The 14917-nt window shown below is 38.2% G+C and overlaps 1 protein-coding gene across 1 annotated transcript; it reads right to left on the bottom strand.

Moving 5' to 3' along the window:
* Positions 1-8708: 8708 nt before the first annotated feature.
* On the bottom strand, positions 8709-13368 carry LOC110220152 (uncharacterized). Its single transcript, XM_078145918.1, has one exon. It carries the CDS (start codon positions 13274-13276, stop codon positions 10790-10792), a length of 2487 nt encoding a protein of 828 aa, XP_078002044.1. The 5' UTR covers positions 13277-13368; the 3' UTR covers positions 8709-10789.
* Positions 13369-14917: the final 1549 nt, after the last annotated feature.

Here is a 14917-nt window from a genome sequence, read left to right as displayed (position 1 = left end):
TACAGTCATTATAGTTTACAAAGTCATAAATTTCTACAGCAGGTGAAAAAAGGTGCACTCACTTTCTCTCTCTCTCTCTCTCTCTCTCTTTCTCTCTCTCTCTCTCTCTCTGTCTCTGTCTCTCTCTCTCTCTCTCTCTCTCTCTCTCTCTCTCTCTCTCTCTCTCTCACTCTATCTCTCTGACATATAATTATATCTTTGAAATCTTTAACTTTTTTTTTCCTGGAAAGTTCTCATTTTTTCCACCCTTTGCCTTTCGATGATCAAGGTAAACATAAAAGGAAGCCTCTTAAAATTATGAATCCACAATTTAAATAAATATTTTTGACGGCATATACACTGTGACAAATGCAAACAAATTAAAAAGAAACACAGCCCTTGATGTCTTTTACTCTCCTTACAGGATCATGGAAGAAAATAATTTATTACAGTCTTAAATTCCCAGGACCAGGGGTAATATAGGAATTTAGACCAAAAAATAAAAGATAATGGTGAACAGATAGACAGTTGCTTCAAATAAAAGATTAATGAACAATTCATCTCTTTGTCTAGCCATATTAATTTTTAAAAATCCTGTAAATAGGCCAATTTATTCAATTCAAATGACCCTCCATCTTTCCATTACTAAGTGAAATCATCCACGGTATACCTATGCTACATATGGCAGAAGAAAGATTAGGATTTTATAGATAATTCTGATTGACCCATTCAGGCTGGCCATAAAATGGATCACGATAAATTTTGATGTCCTCCCAGGGGCACATTGAAGGGAAAATGGTACTTACTACCCCAGAGAACCAAAAACCTTCAACTGAAGCAGGGAAGTCTGGAAGAGATAAGAAATCTTACCCAGGGTATTCGCCTCCAAAGTGCTGGTTCCATTTTGAAGCCTCTGTAGTCTCAGAGGAGTTGGAGTCATCACATTTCTAAAATGTAAGGAAAATGTTAACCTTAATTCTAGGAGTGACTGTCTCATGCACTTGCTAACTGGCAGTGAATCATTTCAGAGACTAACTGAAAAGGAAGCACAACTTTACTGAAAACTACCTCCAATGCCACCCACTAGAAAGTGACTCTGCAATCCAAAAATTTGTCCTTCTTTAGGAAGACTTTGAGGCTCAATATTGAGCCCTTTCCAAAAAAGTTACATACACAATTAAGAGTATTCTACGGAGATAATGGTCCAATAATCATACTTTTTGAAGGAGAGGATGCCAAGGAGTCAGAAAAGAGGGGTTTAGTCAGGTATTTAACATTCAGGAAGCAAATTAAATATCATTGGGAACTATACAATCTTTGTTCAATGATAGAAAAGGGAAGGTGAACTTACTGAAACTCACAACTGTTACAGATGCAGTCTATTCAGTGATGGCAAAGTAGAAGGAATTTTGCATTTCATTTTGCTGTAGTGATGGAGGTCACCTGGGTTGTTGTTGGTTTGTTTTTTCTCCTTCTGAGGGTTGGGCTAGATGACTTTTCAGGTCCCATCTCACTCTATATCTACTAGTCAACAAGGATGACAAATAGAATGAAAGAAACACACTTTCTTAAAGCTGTGTTCTCTGGATCTATGTAACAAAAGGGCATAGATATGATGAAAGTGGGGCTTGAGATTCAAAATATACCTGGCAGAATGTGTACAACAAGTGATAGGGGCACTCAAAAGAAGACCAATCAGGGGAATACTGCAGTAGCCCGAGGGCTTCGATGGCACTTGGACTAGGAGGGAAGACTTCCACAAAGACAATGTCTCACTAAGATTCTGAGGGAAAAGCCAGTTTCTCAAATAAAGGTCCTCTCAAATATATAAAGAACTTTATAAAATCTATTAAAAAATGAACATTCCCCAATTGATAAATGGTCAAATGATAGGAACAGGTAGTTTTCTAATGCAGAAATCAAAACAATTTACCGTCAAAAAAAATGTTCTAAATCATTATTGATTAGAGAAATGCGAATTGAAATAACTTTGAGATACCACTTTATACATCTCAGATTGTCTCAAACGATTGAAGGGGAAAGCAACAAGTGTTGGAGTGGATGTGGACAAATTGGGACACTAATTCACTGTTGGTGGAACTTTGAAGTAATCCAGCCACTTTGGAAAGAAATCTGGAATTATGCCCCAAAAGTTATTAAACTGCGTGTGCCCTTTGACCAACAATATCACTAGTAGTTCTACTTCCAAAGATGATTAGGGAAAAAAGAAAAATGACTTTTATATTCTAAAATATCTCTAGCAGCTCTCTTTGTGGTGACAAAGAATGGGAAATTAGGGGGATGCCTATCAATTGGGGAATGGCTGAACAGGGAGTGGTATATTATTGTGATGGAATACTACTGTGCTATAAGAAAGGATGAGCTTGTCGAATGTGGAAGAACATGGATGGACTTGCATGAAATAATGAAGAGCAAAATGAGCAGAACAAAGAGAATGTTGTACACAGTAATAGCAAAGTCCTTTTAAAAACAATATAGAGTGATTAAGTCGTTATGACTATTACATATACCTAAATTAACTACAAAGGACCTATGAGGGAAGGATGCTATCTTCATCCAGAGAAACAATTGATGAATAGAAGTTTATATAGAATGATTAAATATAGATATACATAGATATGTATTTTACATACATATACATATTTTACTTGTACAGATAGGTACACAAATTCGTGTCTAATGGTAGCCATCTCAAGGGTTGGAGAGAAGGAAAAAAAGGAGAAAAAAGAAAGTTACATGATAACTTTACTACATATGTATAACATATACGTATAATATATATGTATAATAGGTATTTTATATATATAAAGGAATAGGATGCTGTACATAATAGACTTGCAGTTTCATGTGCAATCATCCTTTTCTTTTTGTTTTACTATGTTATGGAAATATTTGTGTTATTTCATAAATTGAAAATAAAATTTAAAAGTTCCAGAGCCTTCTTTAGATTGCCTTTCCTATTGGCAGAAAATAGAGGATTGGCATCCCACTCTGCCTCCATTTTTACCTCCAGAAAGAGAGGTGATGCTCTGCCTCTAACTCCCTGACTCTAAGAATCAGATGTAGGAAGACACTCACCAGACTCGTCTCTACTCCTGAGGTGTAGGACTGGGCTCTGACACTCAGAGGATGGATATGGGAGGGGGCAGACAGAACTTAGTTATAGACTCAAGATTCTGTCTGCCTCAAGAGTTGGGATTATCTTGTCAGCTGCAAGACAAGGAACATTGACTTCATGGCATCTCAGGAGTGTCACTGAAGGCTTGAACTTTGTCCCAGGTGAAAATCATCATCAGCTATTTTTGTTGATTAATGATAATACATCCATCAACAATTATGCATTAAAAATGAGTCTGGCCAAAGAAATAATTTTAAAAATACAGCTGGGAGCAGCTTGAGAGAGAAACTTTTGCAGGTTCCCAGGGAGAGAGGGATGTGAGTGTTCAACAACATCACTGAGGGTTGGAAATGAGAATAGTGAAGCCTAGTTGAGGGCACCATCAGGGTTTTTCTCAGGCTGGCCTGGATTTTCAAGCCTTTCCTGAAATTCCTTTGCTGAGAATCTTCCCTCTTATTCATTTCAAACCCTCTCCTGCCATTTCAGTCATTGGCCATGACTTCCTGCTTAGGGTCAATATCATTAAAGACGCTCTGTTGTCATGTGCGCACAGAAATCATTAATCAAATTTCTCAATTTTCAAAACCTTCTGCTCCACTCAAAGACACAAAAAGCACCAGCAGCAAAGTGAAAGTGTGGATTTTAGGCACGTAAAGGGAGAACAGATCCACTTCAACAGCAGCATTCTATTTTACCTCCATGGAAAAATCTTTAATGGAAAGATTGCTGAAATTGGAAGCACTCTGTACTAATTCCAGTTCTGAAACTTAGCAGTTTCTTGATCACAACAAAGGCAACTAACCTGAATCTTATTTTTTTTCTCTATAAAATTGACTGATGATGGTCATTGGAGATAACTCATAGAAAAATAGCAATGTCTAGAGTGAAAGCAGCTGAAATTTATGACCTGTGTGGCCATGGGTGATTGATTCACTTAACCTCTATGGGACTCAGTTTTATCATCATCAAACTTAACTTTCCAGACAGTTTCACTTCCTTCCTACTCCAGAGTGGTCTTCTCCCTCCCACTTTCAGTGTCCTTTTCTGCTTTGGCTTCCTACATTAGAATATCAATTCCTTGAGGACAGAAATTCTCTCCTTTTGTTTGTGTAAGAACCCCAGGCATTAGCGTAGTCAAAATTTCCTAGAGAATCACTTTTCCTCTCAGTTTGAAAAAAAAAAGGAATTTAACAACAAATAACATGAGATAAAATTTACAAAGCACTTAGCATTGCTCTTGACACATAGTATAAATGCTATATAAATTCCAATTCTTATTATTACTGTTGTTCTTATTGCTGTTATTAGAAAAGTCCTGAGATCAGAAGGCTGAGGTCTTTCCTGCTCTGTGTAAGACATTATATTTTTGAGGAACTCCCCATAAGGGGGAAAAAAGGAGAAGAGAAAGGAGAAGAGCAAATAAGGCAACAGCAGCAGCCAGTATCTGTGACATCTGCGGCCATGAGCTACAACCTCTCAATGAAGAAGTCAAGATATATATGGCCTTAGCAAATGCCCAGAGAGAGAAAAGAAAAGACAAAAGGAATATGACACATTTTCCCTGCCCCTGCTTGTGTATACTTAATTATGTGTCTTTTGGTTCTGTTAAAGAATATTCTTGTAAGATTTTTTTTTCATAAACATTTACGACTGATCTTAGGACTTGAGTTGACTGGAGTAAGGAGATTGTGGATGAGGTCCTGAGAAGAAATATAAGCACTCAGAGCATCACAAGTCAGGTAGTTTATTGTTAACAGACATGTGATTGTGGGACTTTCTATAGCTTTAGTCCCATGGGCAAGCACAAATTGTGGGAAGGACTTATGGTGTGATGTACACATGGACTGATTGATAGCTGATAGCTCAGTCTCTGCCGTTATGTCTGATATTGGTTGCCAGGGAGGTTCACAGGGACTGAGAAAGAGGGGCACCTTGTAAGGAGTTAATCAATGGGTAACCCAGATGGCAATTCCCCATTCATGGATAACAATGAGATTGTGATTGTGAAAAGTGGCCAACCTTCCATATCTAGACAAGATGAAGTTTGTTAAACTATTTATGATTAGGAGGGATTTTCATTCATTATCTAAATGAAGCTTGGTACATAGGAACTTCCCAGGATGCAGGCAGGCACATCAATTATTGAATGTGAAGTAACTTCTGCCTACCAGAGCCTAGCAGTAGGCCAGTCCTCACATCTGATGTACCTCTGTTTGTGGCATGAGAGTGGAGGAAAGTTCTGGGATTGAGACAGGGAGAATGACTTTTCTTAGTTCAAGACAGGGAAGAAAATTAAAATCACTTTTTGCCAAGGGCAGATTGAAGATGGAACCTACTCATCTCAGCAGACTCAACAAAGGGTTTTTCTTTGAATCATAATAAATTTATCCAACTCATACAAGGGATAAAAAACCAGACATTTCAAGCAAATTAGGCTATATATACTCTATCCACTACACTATGCTTACTCTTGAGCTAAGTAGCAAAGGTAGGGATACTCATTCATTGACCAATACTCCTCAGATATTCTCTTACCCTCTGAGTAGCCACTACAGGAACTAACTTCTCAGATCCAGTCAGTAGCATGGCTGCCCTACAATAAGGGCCCTACTAATTGATCCACAAAGATTTCTACTACTAAAGACAGGTCTAATCTGCATCAGGCAACTATTCAGAAGCCAGTGTGTGTTGCCAGTAGACATTACCTGGAGCTCTTAATCTGAGCAAATAGGATAAACCTTCTAATTCTCACTCTTCCTCCCTTGTGCTGTTCTGATGGTTACACAAAAACTGGAGGGAAGACGTTCATCCAGCTTTTAACTTGAACACTTCTAGTGTGGCAATTCAGTTCAATAAACATTTATTAACCGACTGCTATGCACAAGGCACTGTGCTAAGGGCTGAGGATGCCAAAAAAGAAGACAGTCATCCCCTCATGGACCTTACAATTTAATGTAAAGCAGTGTAATAAAATGGGATGAGCACTGCCCTTGAAACCAGAAAACCTGGGTTCAAATCCTGTATCTATTGCTTACTCCCTGTTGCCTTGGTCAAGCCCCTTAACATCCCTGGACCTATTCCATCATCTGTAAAAAATTAGATGGGACTAGAAGGTCTCTGAAAACTCTTCCAGTACTGCAGCTATGATCCTGATTCAAGAACCTGATCAAGTGCAAGACATCCCATTGGTTTTTGCTGTTGTTTGTGGAGAGATCTATAAAGTTTAGCCTTAACCCCAAGCCTAATTTTACCATTTTGTACCTTCCACCCATGGTCCTTTGTTCTGTTCTCTGGGCCAAGCAGAATAAGTCTCATTCCTCTTCATTGTGACCTTTCAAACACTTACGAACAAAAATTATGCTGTCCTCTTTGAACTCTTCTGGTCAAGCAATTATTGAATGTGGTTTGTATTTTTCTATGTGTATGCTGTTTTCTGCCAGTAGAATGTAAGTTCCTGGAGAACAGGGATTGTTTTGTCTTTGTATCTCTGACATTGAGTACAGTTCAATGTATACTATGGGTGCTTATTGAATGCTTGTTGAGTTGCATTCCTATGTGGGTATATCTATCCATTGCTATACATATCAATCCATGGATAACTATCTGCTGGTAAACATGGAATTGTAATGAATTATGCTAAGTTCCAAATACGTTCCATGTTCTTAATGGGAATATTCCAAATGTATAATTAGTGTACCAAGCTTCAGAACAGAGGCCCAATGACTATATCTCCTAAGATGTACATTCCTAGTCCCTGAGAAGCAGGAGGGGCTCTAGACTTGGGTTCTTGATACCCATCCTCCCTAGTCCCTCAATGGGAAAGAGAGATACCATCACTACCTCCACATTCCAGACTCATATTTTTTTAAAGCCTCCAAGTCTCTTCACAAGATTTGGGCTGGATAGGGCATCATCAGCCTACCTAGTCCAACTTCATTCTGTAGATGAGGAGTGAAATATTAAAAAAAAAATACTTGCTCAAAAGCACGAAGTCATATCATAGAGTTACAATGGAATTCAAGACTTTTGATTCTAAATTCTGGACTTTCAACTACAATCACTGAGTTCTTATTAACTCTTCCTTCCACATAAATGTCAGCATTGATTTGATAAATTCACCATCTACATGTTTACTCAAGTTAATATTTAAAACTGTTACACAGCACAGGGCTTTCAAAAAGGAGCCCTTTCGTGAGGCACTGACCTCCTCTTTATACATTTTCATGACCAGAGATCTATCCACCTGAGATTAAGAAAAGGCCTAACATCAATATCTGATCTGCAGTTGTAGGGGGATCTTGTCTTGCTCTGCACTAGTACAGAGTGATTGGTATCATGGGCATCAGACATTGCGTTCACAAAGACTTCAGACAACTGGGACAGGTATAATTGGGGCAAGGTTGGGAGAGCTTAAATCTCAATGTGATGTCATGGATCAAGTACCCTATGGTCTTCCTGGAACCCCAGCACCAAGTCATGTCCCCTTGGGCCTTGTTAGCACTCATATCCCCATACATAGATATCCTAGTCATGGCCACACAAAAGGAGGGAGTTATAAGCAACTGATAAAACTTTATTCAATACTCAGTATATGCTCCAGGTCAAAAGTCAGTTTTGTGCATAATGGCAGAAATGATGACATGCAATTAGATGTCTTCCACAAATTTATGTTTACCAACTCATCCTTTCATGCCCATGATTTTTGCGTATATGTGTTATTAATCATTAACATATGTATCCAACTTTGGGGCAAAGAAGTCCTAAATCTTGCATCTCCCTCACAGTTTTTGCTGTGTTTAACCCTTGTGCTACTCTGAAGCCCTTAGAAGCAGATGTTGTTTCCTACAAAAGAATTCTTTGGCTAAAAATTCTACCTTGACAAATAAGAATTAAAGAGCATTAAGTATAGTAAAGTTTGGAAGAACATTAAGTGTTTTCTGATACCATTATTTTTATCCAAATTATGCGTAATCACCCATCTCTTGTCATCATTTGATATTTCCCATTGAAAAGTTGATTCACCACTCACATTCTCCCTTACTTAATCTGTCTCAAAATGACCTCCCCCTCACCACATTTATGCCTAAGAAGTTATCCAATCCTAACACTCTCTCACATTTCAATCTATCTATTCAAAGACTCTCACCTTTTCTTCAAAATGTAATCTTCTTAAGGAAAGTGACTAGCTCACCTGTATATTTGTGTCACCAGGCCAGCTTTGCACCTGGCAAGTTTTTAGCATAAAAATGCTTAGTGACTGATACTTTCTCTCTTTAGTGAACTCAAAGTTACAAGTAATGCAACAACTCCTAATACAATGAGTAAGAAAGCTGAATGAGCAAAACATCTCTTTAGTAAATAGTTGTGATAGAGTACTTCTCACAGCAACTGAGGTTCCTTTGGTGCAATTCCATGGTCAAGGAAATCAGGGATATTCCATATTACTTGGTGTTTGGGCCAAGAACTAGCTGAACTGGCTGGAATTTGAATGGAAAGGAGCTTCCAACTATCCAGTTCTTATAATACAATAGAAGTTCACCAGCCTGGTCAATTTGGATAAGTCCAGAGGTTCTAACTATATGGGGGCAGAAAGGAGAAATACTTGGACATAGTAAGTTTCTTAGGATTGAAAAATCTGTTAGATTTCCCCAAGGGGGGTAGTTAAAGTAGCAGTTTCATTCATTTGACATCCTGCCTATGAAGAGTTAACATCCTCTATAAACGAATGCACCAAAAATATTCCATTTTCCTTTGAATATCAGCAGTAGGAATGAGATCCCAGGAACCAGACAGAATGCAGTCTGACCTACAGTAAAGGTCATTTTAACCCATCTTCATAAGGGGCATAATGTAACAGACAGGCCTAATCTGGACATCCATTAATAACTAGTGCTAGGTAATACTGCCCATAGGGAGACATCAGCATTACTTCATCCACTCTCCCACTCAGGTTAAGAATTCTAATTCCCACTCTTTCTAAGGGTATACGGTTCTTATGCTCTCAGTGCAATAGGCCTCTTTAAAGTTACTCACTGCCTCCCACTCTCCCCATCATACTCTGCCTGCTGCAAATTTCTGCACTCCAACGAGTCAACATCTTACCATGGGAGCCTTCACTGGTTAAAGAAAGGAATGTATAGGGGCATTAAAAGAGACTGTCAAGTTGATAGTTCTGGTGAAGAGGATTTACTACAGGCCTAACTTCATTATTATCTCTCCATTTCCTCCATAGAATTCTAATTAAGGCATTCAGTAGTATCATGTATAGAAAGTATGGAAATCCTTTTCTAGTCTCCAACCCTTTTCTGAGGAGTACAGAGAAAGATGATTCTCATCCTGTGGCATGTAGTCTAGAGGTAGAGGCAATGAAAGCTTTCGGGTATGAGTTGTGCAGAAAAGAAAAAAGAGTCAACAACTTAGGACAAAAGTTTAATCAGCCCTCTTTTGACAGAGGTTGGTAAATGAGGACTAGAATGGACAAAGTTGAGTTGAAGACACCAGTCAGTTACGGAATTTTCATTCAAATCCAGATCCTGATTTAGCAAATGAAGTGTGTTGGCATAGTTGCATATTATCCTTTCTTTTGTGCCAATTTGCATGGTCATTAATTGATGGCATACTTGTACTGAGGATGCACAAATATCTAGAGAAAGTTCTCAAAGTGATCCAATTGATACATCAAACTTTAAAAAAACATGGGGTAGCCCATTGAGTGAATAGTGTGAACACTGATAAAGAATTTCACTTTCAGGTGGCCTATGGAGAAGTCCATAAGCCATGGTTGGATGAAAATAACTAGCAAGTTCCTTCTAGGTGAGGAATTTAAAGCATGAAACAAGTGGGGTCGTTAATCAGGAATGTTGCACAAGTCTGAAGGTAGAATTTTCCTTCGTCAACTATTTTATCCAACCCTAAGTTTAATTTTCTGTACACAAGGCAGTGTTATAAGTCTACAATGGAAGAAAGAAGGTTAAAAGTGTTTTGTTTTATTTCCCATATTCAGAGGTTTGGTGAGTGTAAACCTGTCACAACCTATGCCAGAGTTCTTCTGGGCTTGTCAGAGACATAAAGGAAAGGAGTAGGATATAGCATAGGCAGTGAAAAGTACAAACATTCAACTGCTGTAATGGGAAGAGGCATAAAAGGAGGCATCATATACACTCAGTCAAATTAAGGTTACTTGTGATTGCAATGGAAGATTTCAGAAATGAGAGCATGGAGATCAGTTTCTATTTTAGGGGAAAGCCAGTCAAAATTTCGAAGGGGCTGGCAACATTTATTTTAATAAAGCCTATTGATTCAGTAAAGAACCAAGGTCCAAGGCAGAGCTACAGAGATGGAGAACCAATGAGGTTAAGGAGAATACATGGATAGTTGGAAGTCATGGGGATGTTGGAGACAGAATTAAGGCAGGCAGGCAGAAGATATGAGTAGGGAACTAAGATTGCAGGGTCATAGCATTTATGACCTAGGAGGGGCCTTTCAAATCACACAGCCCAATGCCCAAATCTTCTACATAAGAAAACTGAGTCATTATAGTCAGAAGAGAATTTGAGACTGAAACAAAACTACAGATAAGGATATATTTTAACAGTTATGCATAGGCCTAGTAGTCCTCACTCTTTGGGTTCATAAAATGTTTTCATATTACCAAAATATTATAGCTAAACCCTAATATCGATGTTTGATGAAAGGTAAACTATGATTAAAATGTTTTTCAAAATCATTACATTTACAAAGCTTCTCTCCAACATGAATTCTATGATGCTTAATAAGGGAGGAGCTATGACTAAAGGCTTTCCCACAGTCATGACATTCATAGGGTTTTTCACCAGTATGAATTCTTTGATGTTGAGTAAGGGATGAGCCATCACTGAAGGCTTTCCCACATTCACAACACTCATAGGGTTTCTCTCCAGTATGAATTCTCTGATGTTGTGTAAGAGATGAGCTATGGCTAAAGGCTTTTCCACATTCATCACATTTATATGGCTTCTCTCCAGTATGAATTCTCCGATGTTGAGTAAGGGAGGGGTTTTCATTAAAACTTTTCCCACAGTCACTACATTTAAAGGGCTTCTCTCCAGTATGAATTCTTTGATGTTTACTAAGGGATGAGCTATCACCAAAGGCTTTCCCACATTCATTACATTCATAGGGTTTCTCTCCAGTATGGGTTTTCTGGTGTCGGGTAAGGTATGCTCGAGACCTGAAGGCTTTCTCACATTCACTGCATTTATAAGGTTTCTCTCCAGTATGAATTCTCTGATGTGTAGTAAAGGATGAGCTGTTACTAAAGGCTTTCCCGCAGTCACTACATTCATAGGGTTTTTCTCCAGTATGAATTCTCAGATGTTGAGTTAGAGATGAACTTTGGCTAAAAGCTTCACCACATTTGTCACATTCATAAGGTTTCTCTCCAGTATGTATTCTCTGATGGTTAATAAGGGATGAGTTATGGCTAAAGGCTTTTCCACATTCATCACATTCATAAGGTTTTTCTCCAGTGTGAATTCTCTGATGTTTAGCAAAGGATGAGCTATGGCTAAAGGCTTTTCCACAGTTATTACACTCATAAGGTCTTTCTCCAGTATGTGTCCTCTGATGTTGAGTAAGAGAGGAGCTGTCACTGAAGGCTTTCCCACATTCACTACATTCATAGGGTTTCTCCCCAGTATGAACTCTCTGGTGTAAAATAAGGGATAATCTATGACTAAAAGATTTTCCACATTCCTTACATTTGTGAGGTTTCTCTCCAGTATGTATTCTTTGATGTTTAGTAAAGGATGAGCTGTCACTAAAGGCCTTCCCACATTCATTACATTCATAAGGTTTCTCTCCAGTATGAATTTGCTGGTGTTGAAAAAGAGATGAACCATGGCTAAAGGCTTTCCCACATTCAACACATTCATAAGGTTTCTCTCCAGTATGAATTCTCTGATGTTGAGTAAGGGATGAGCTGTGGCTGAAGGCTTTCCCACATTGATCACATTTATATGGTTTCTCTCCAGTATGAATTCTCTGATGCTGAGTAAGGTGTGAACTGTCATTGAAGGCCTTCCCACATTCACCACATTTATAGGGTTTCTCTCCAGTATGAATTCTCTGATGTTGAGTGAGGTGTGAACTGTCACTGAAGGCTTTCCCGCATTCACTACATTTATAGGGTTTCTCTCCAGTGTGGACTCTCTGATGCTGAGTAAGAGATGCACTGTAGCTAAAGGTTTTCCCACATTTATCACATTTATATGGTTTTTCTCCAGAGTGAAGTCTCTGATGTTGAGTTAGAGATGAGCTATAAGTAAAAGCTTTCCCACAATCGCTACATTTATATGGTTTCTCTCCAGTATGAATTCTTTGATGTTTACTAATGGATGAGCTATGAGTAAAGGATTTCCCACATTCATCACAATCATAGGACTTTTTAGCTCCAGTATAAATTTTCTGACATTGAAGAAGAAATCTGCTGTTATTGAAGACTTTCCCGCTTGCATTATATTTAGTATGAATTTTTTGATGTTTAATAAGAGATGATTTGTAGCTGAAGAAATTTTCACATTCATTACATTTATGGGATTTTTCTCTACTGTACTCTCTCTGGTGGCAACTATTCCTAAGGAATTTTTCACATTCATCATATTCACAGGATTTTTCTCCATTATAAGTTATCTGGTGCTGATTAGAGTTTTCACTCTGAAATAAGGTTTTGTCACTTTTACTGCATTCATAAAGGTTTTTTCCATTAGATGTGGTGTCATACTGAGTAAAATCAGAGTGGTAAATGAAGTCTTTCTCCCATTTATAACATGTACAAAGTTTCTTGTCTAAGGAGATTCTGCTATTTTTTAATAGACTTGAATGCCATTTTATGCTCTTTCCATTTGTACTGAATTTATAGCAGTTCTTTCCTCTCTGTTGTGAAATAAGGGCTGAGTTCAGACTGAAACTTTTCTTTAATGTATTGCATTCATGGACAGTAGACATTTTAGGGGCATTTCTTTGGGTAATTGTTACTTGATTGGAAGGTTCCACCTTCCTCTCTAATTTGACATCACATTCCCAGACTTCTCCTAACTTGTAATCCCAAGGAATTTTTCTGCTCCATCTTTCCTGCAATGATTCTTCTATAGAAATACTCAGATTACTAGTTGACTCCATGGCAATAAAGTTTGTCTCCTGACTCTGGGAATCTGAAAGACAGGTAAAGATTATCAATAGCACTTGTTCTCTGATGAAGCTGTAAGGCTCTAGGCCTATCTAGGAAAAGTCAGTGATTGATTTAGGGAAAATAACACTGCAATTAGCACCATTAGAATAATGTTATCAATGGAAGACACATTGCTAAGTAGCCAAAATTCAGACAATGAAACCGTTCAAATAGGTTTTTATAGAAATCCAAGGCTATATAAACTTTTCACTTCTCTCTCTAAAGGCCCAAGAATTTCCTGCTTGGTAAGCAGGGTAAAGAGGTAGAAAAGTTGATCTAATTTATGTCCCAATCTATGGAGGGGTAGAAAGAAGAGGGTATAAGAATGGGCAGAAGAGGGATGGTCATTACAAATTCCTCAATGTTTTGACAGTTTCTTGTCACCTCTAAAATTTGAAATCCTCCAATCTCCATAATCACCCAGTCATTCAGTCTCAAGAAAAAGGCAGAAGCCTGCAGATCCTACCGTTTCTCATTACGGGCATCCATGGTGGAAACCCTGTGAAAGAGGCAGGACTTATTGACTTCCACAGAATTAGAAAAGTCCAAGTGGTACAAGGGGGCAAGTGCTTCTTTGTTCTGGTGACACTGCTCTAGGCCTGTCTAACAACTACTTTTCTGACTTGGTATAGATAAAAGCCATATCCATTTCTTTTTTCATTATCATTATTACTAGATGCCTGAGCAGCAAAATATTGATAGCTTTTGTTGAATAGCCTCATACCTTCTCCACAGTCCTAGAGGGCTCTGAAAAAGAATTTCCACCCCAAATTTCCCCTTTCTGACTCAGCTATTGGTTATGATTTAAATGCAATATGCTTAGCTTTTTGCTTTTTGTTTTGTTTTGTTTTTTGTTCTTGTTTTTGTTTTTTTACTCACGTGGATGGTTGACTACTGTTAGGACTTCTTTCTCTGCGTTCCATAATGCTTCCACTTGCTCCAAATGGAAGATCATTTCTGGTTTGGAAAATGGAAGCCCTGCTCATTGGGAAAGATGCTTGTATGAAGGAATCAACTCAGAATTCAGTTCCAGCCCTTTCCTTCCCAGGGAAGTGTTGACATTATAGGAAAAATCCAGAGGGATGTGCAAAGGGCTTCTTAAGGATTCTCAATGAAGTATGGAGAGATGGGTCACAGGGTTGATCTGAACCCAAGAAAACAATTAGCCTATTTGTCCTCCTTCCTGCTAAGAGGAGATAAAGAATTCAATTAAAGAAACATTTATTAAGTGCTTAATATATGCCTCCCAATTATTTTTAAAATAGTCTTATTTAATTACTCTATTTTCTGTGCTGACCCTATTTCTTTTTCTTTTTGATCATTTAATGTTGATATTTCCCCTATAATCTATTCTTTATCATTTATCTTCCTTCATCCTTTCACTACACTCTCTCCCTTGCAGAAATATCCTTATACCTATGGCTTCAACTACCACTACAACATAGATGATTCCCAAATCTCTCTCTCTAGCCATGACTTCTCCACTGATCTCTAGATCCATGCCTTCAGCTGTCCACAGTAAATATCCACCTGGTTTTTTCACTGACACTGATGGGGTACTAATGATGGCCCCCTAAAAGGTCCTGGACTTT

The sequence above is a fragment of the Phascolarctos cinereus genome, unplaced genomic scaffold (assembly GCF_003287225.1).
Source record: "Phascolarctos cinereus isolate Bilbo 61053 unplaced genomic scaffold, phaCin_HiC Scaffold_726;HRSCAF=1367, whole genome shotgun sequence".
Lineage (NCBI taxonomy): Eukaryota > Metazoa > Chordata > Mammalia > Diprotodontia > Phascolarctidae > Phascolarctos > Phascolarctos cinereus.
Note: the sequence above shows the minus strand (reverse complement) of the source record. Positions and strands in the feature narration are given on the sequence as shown.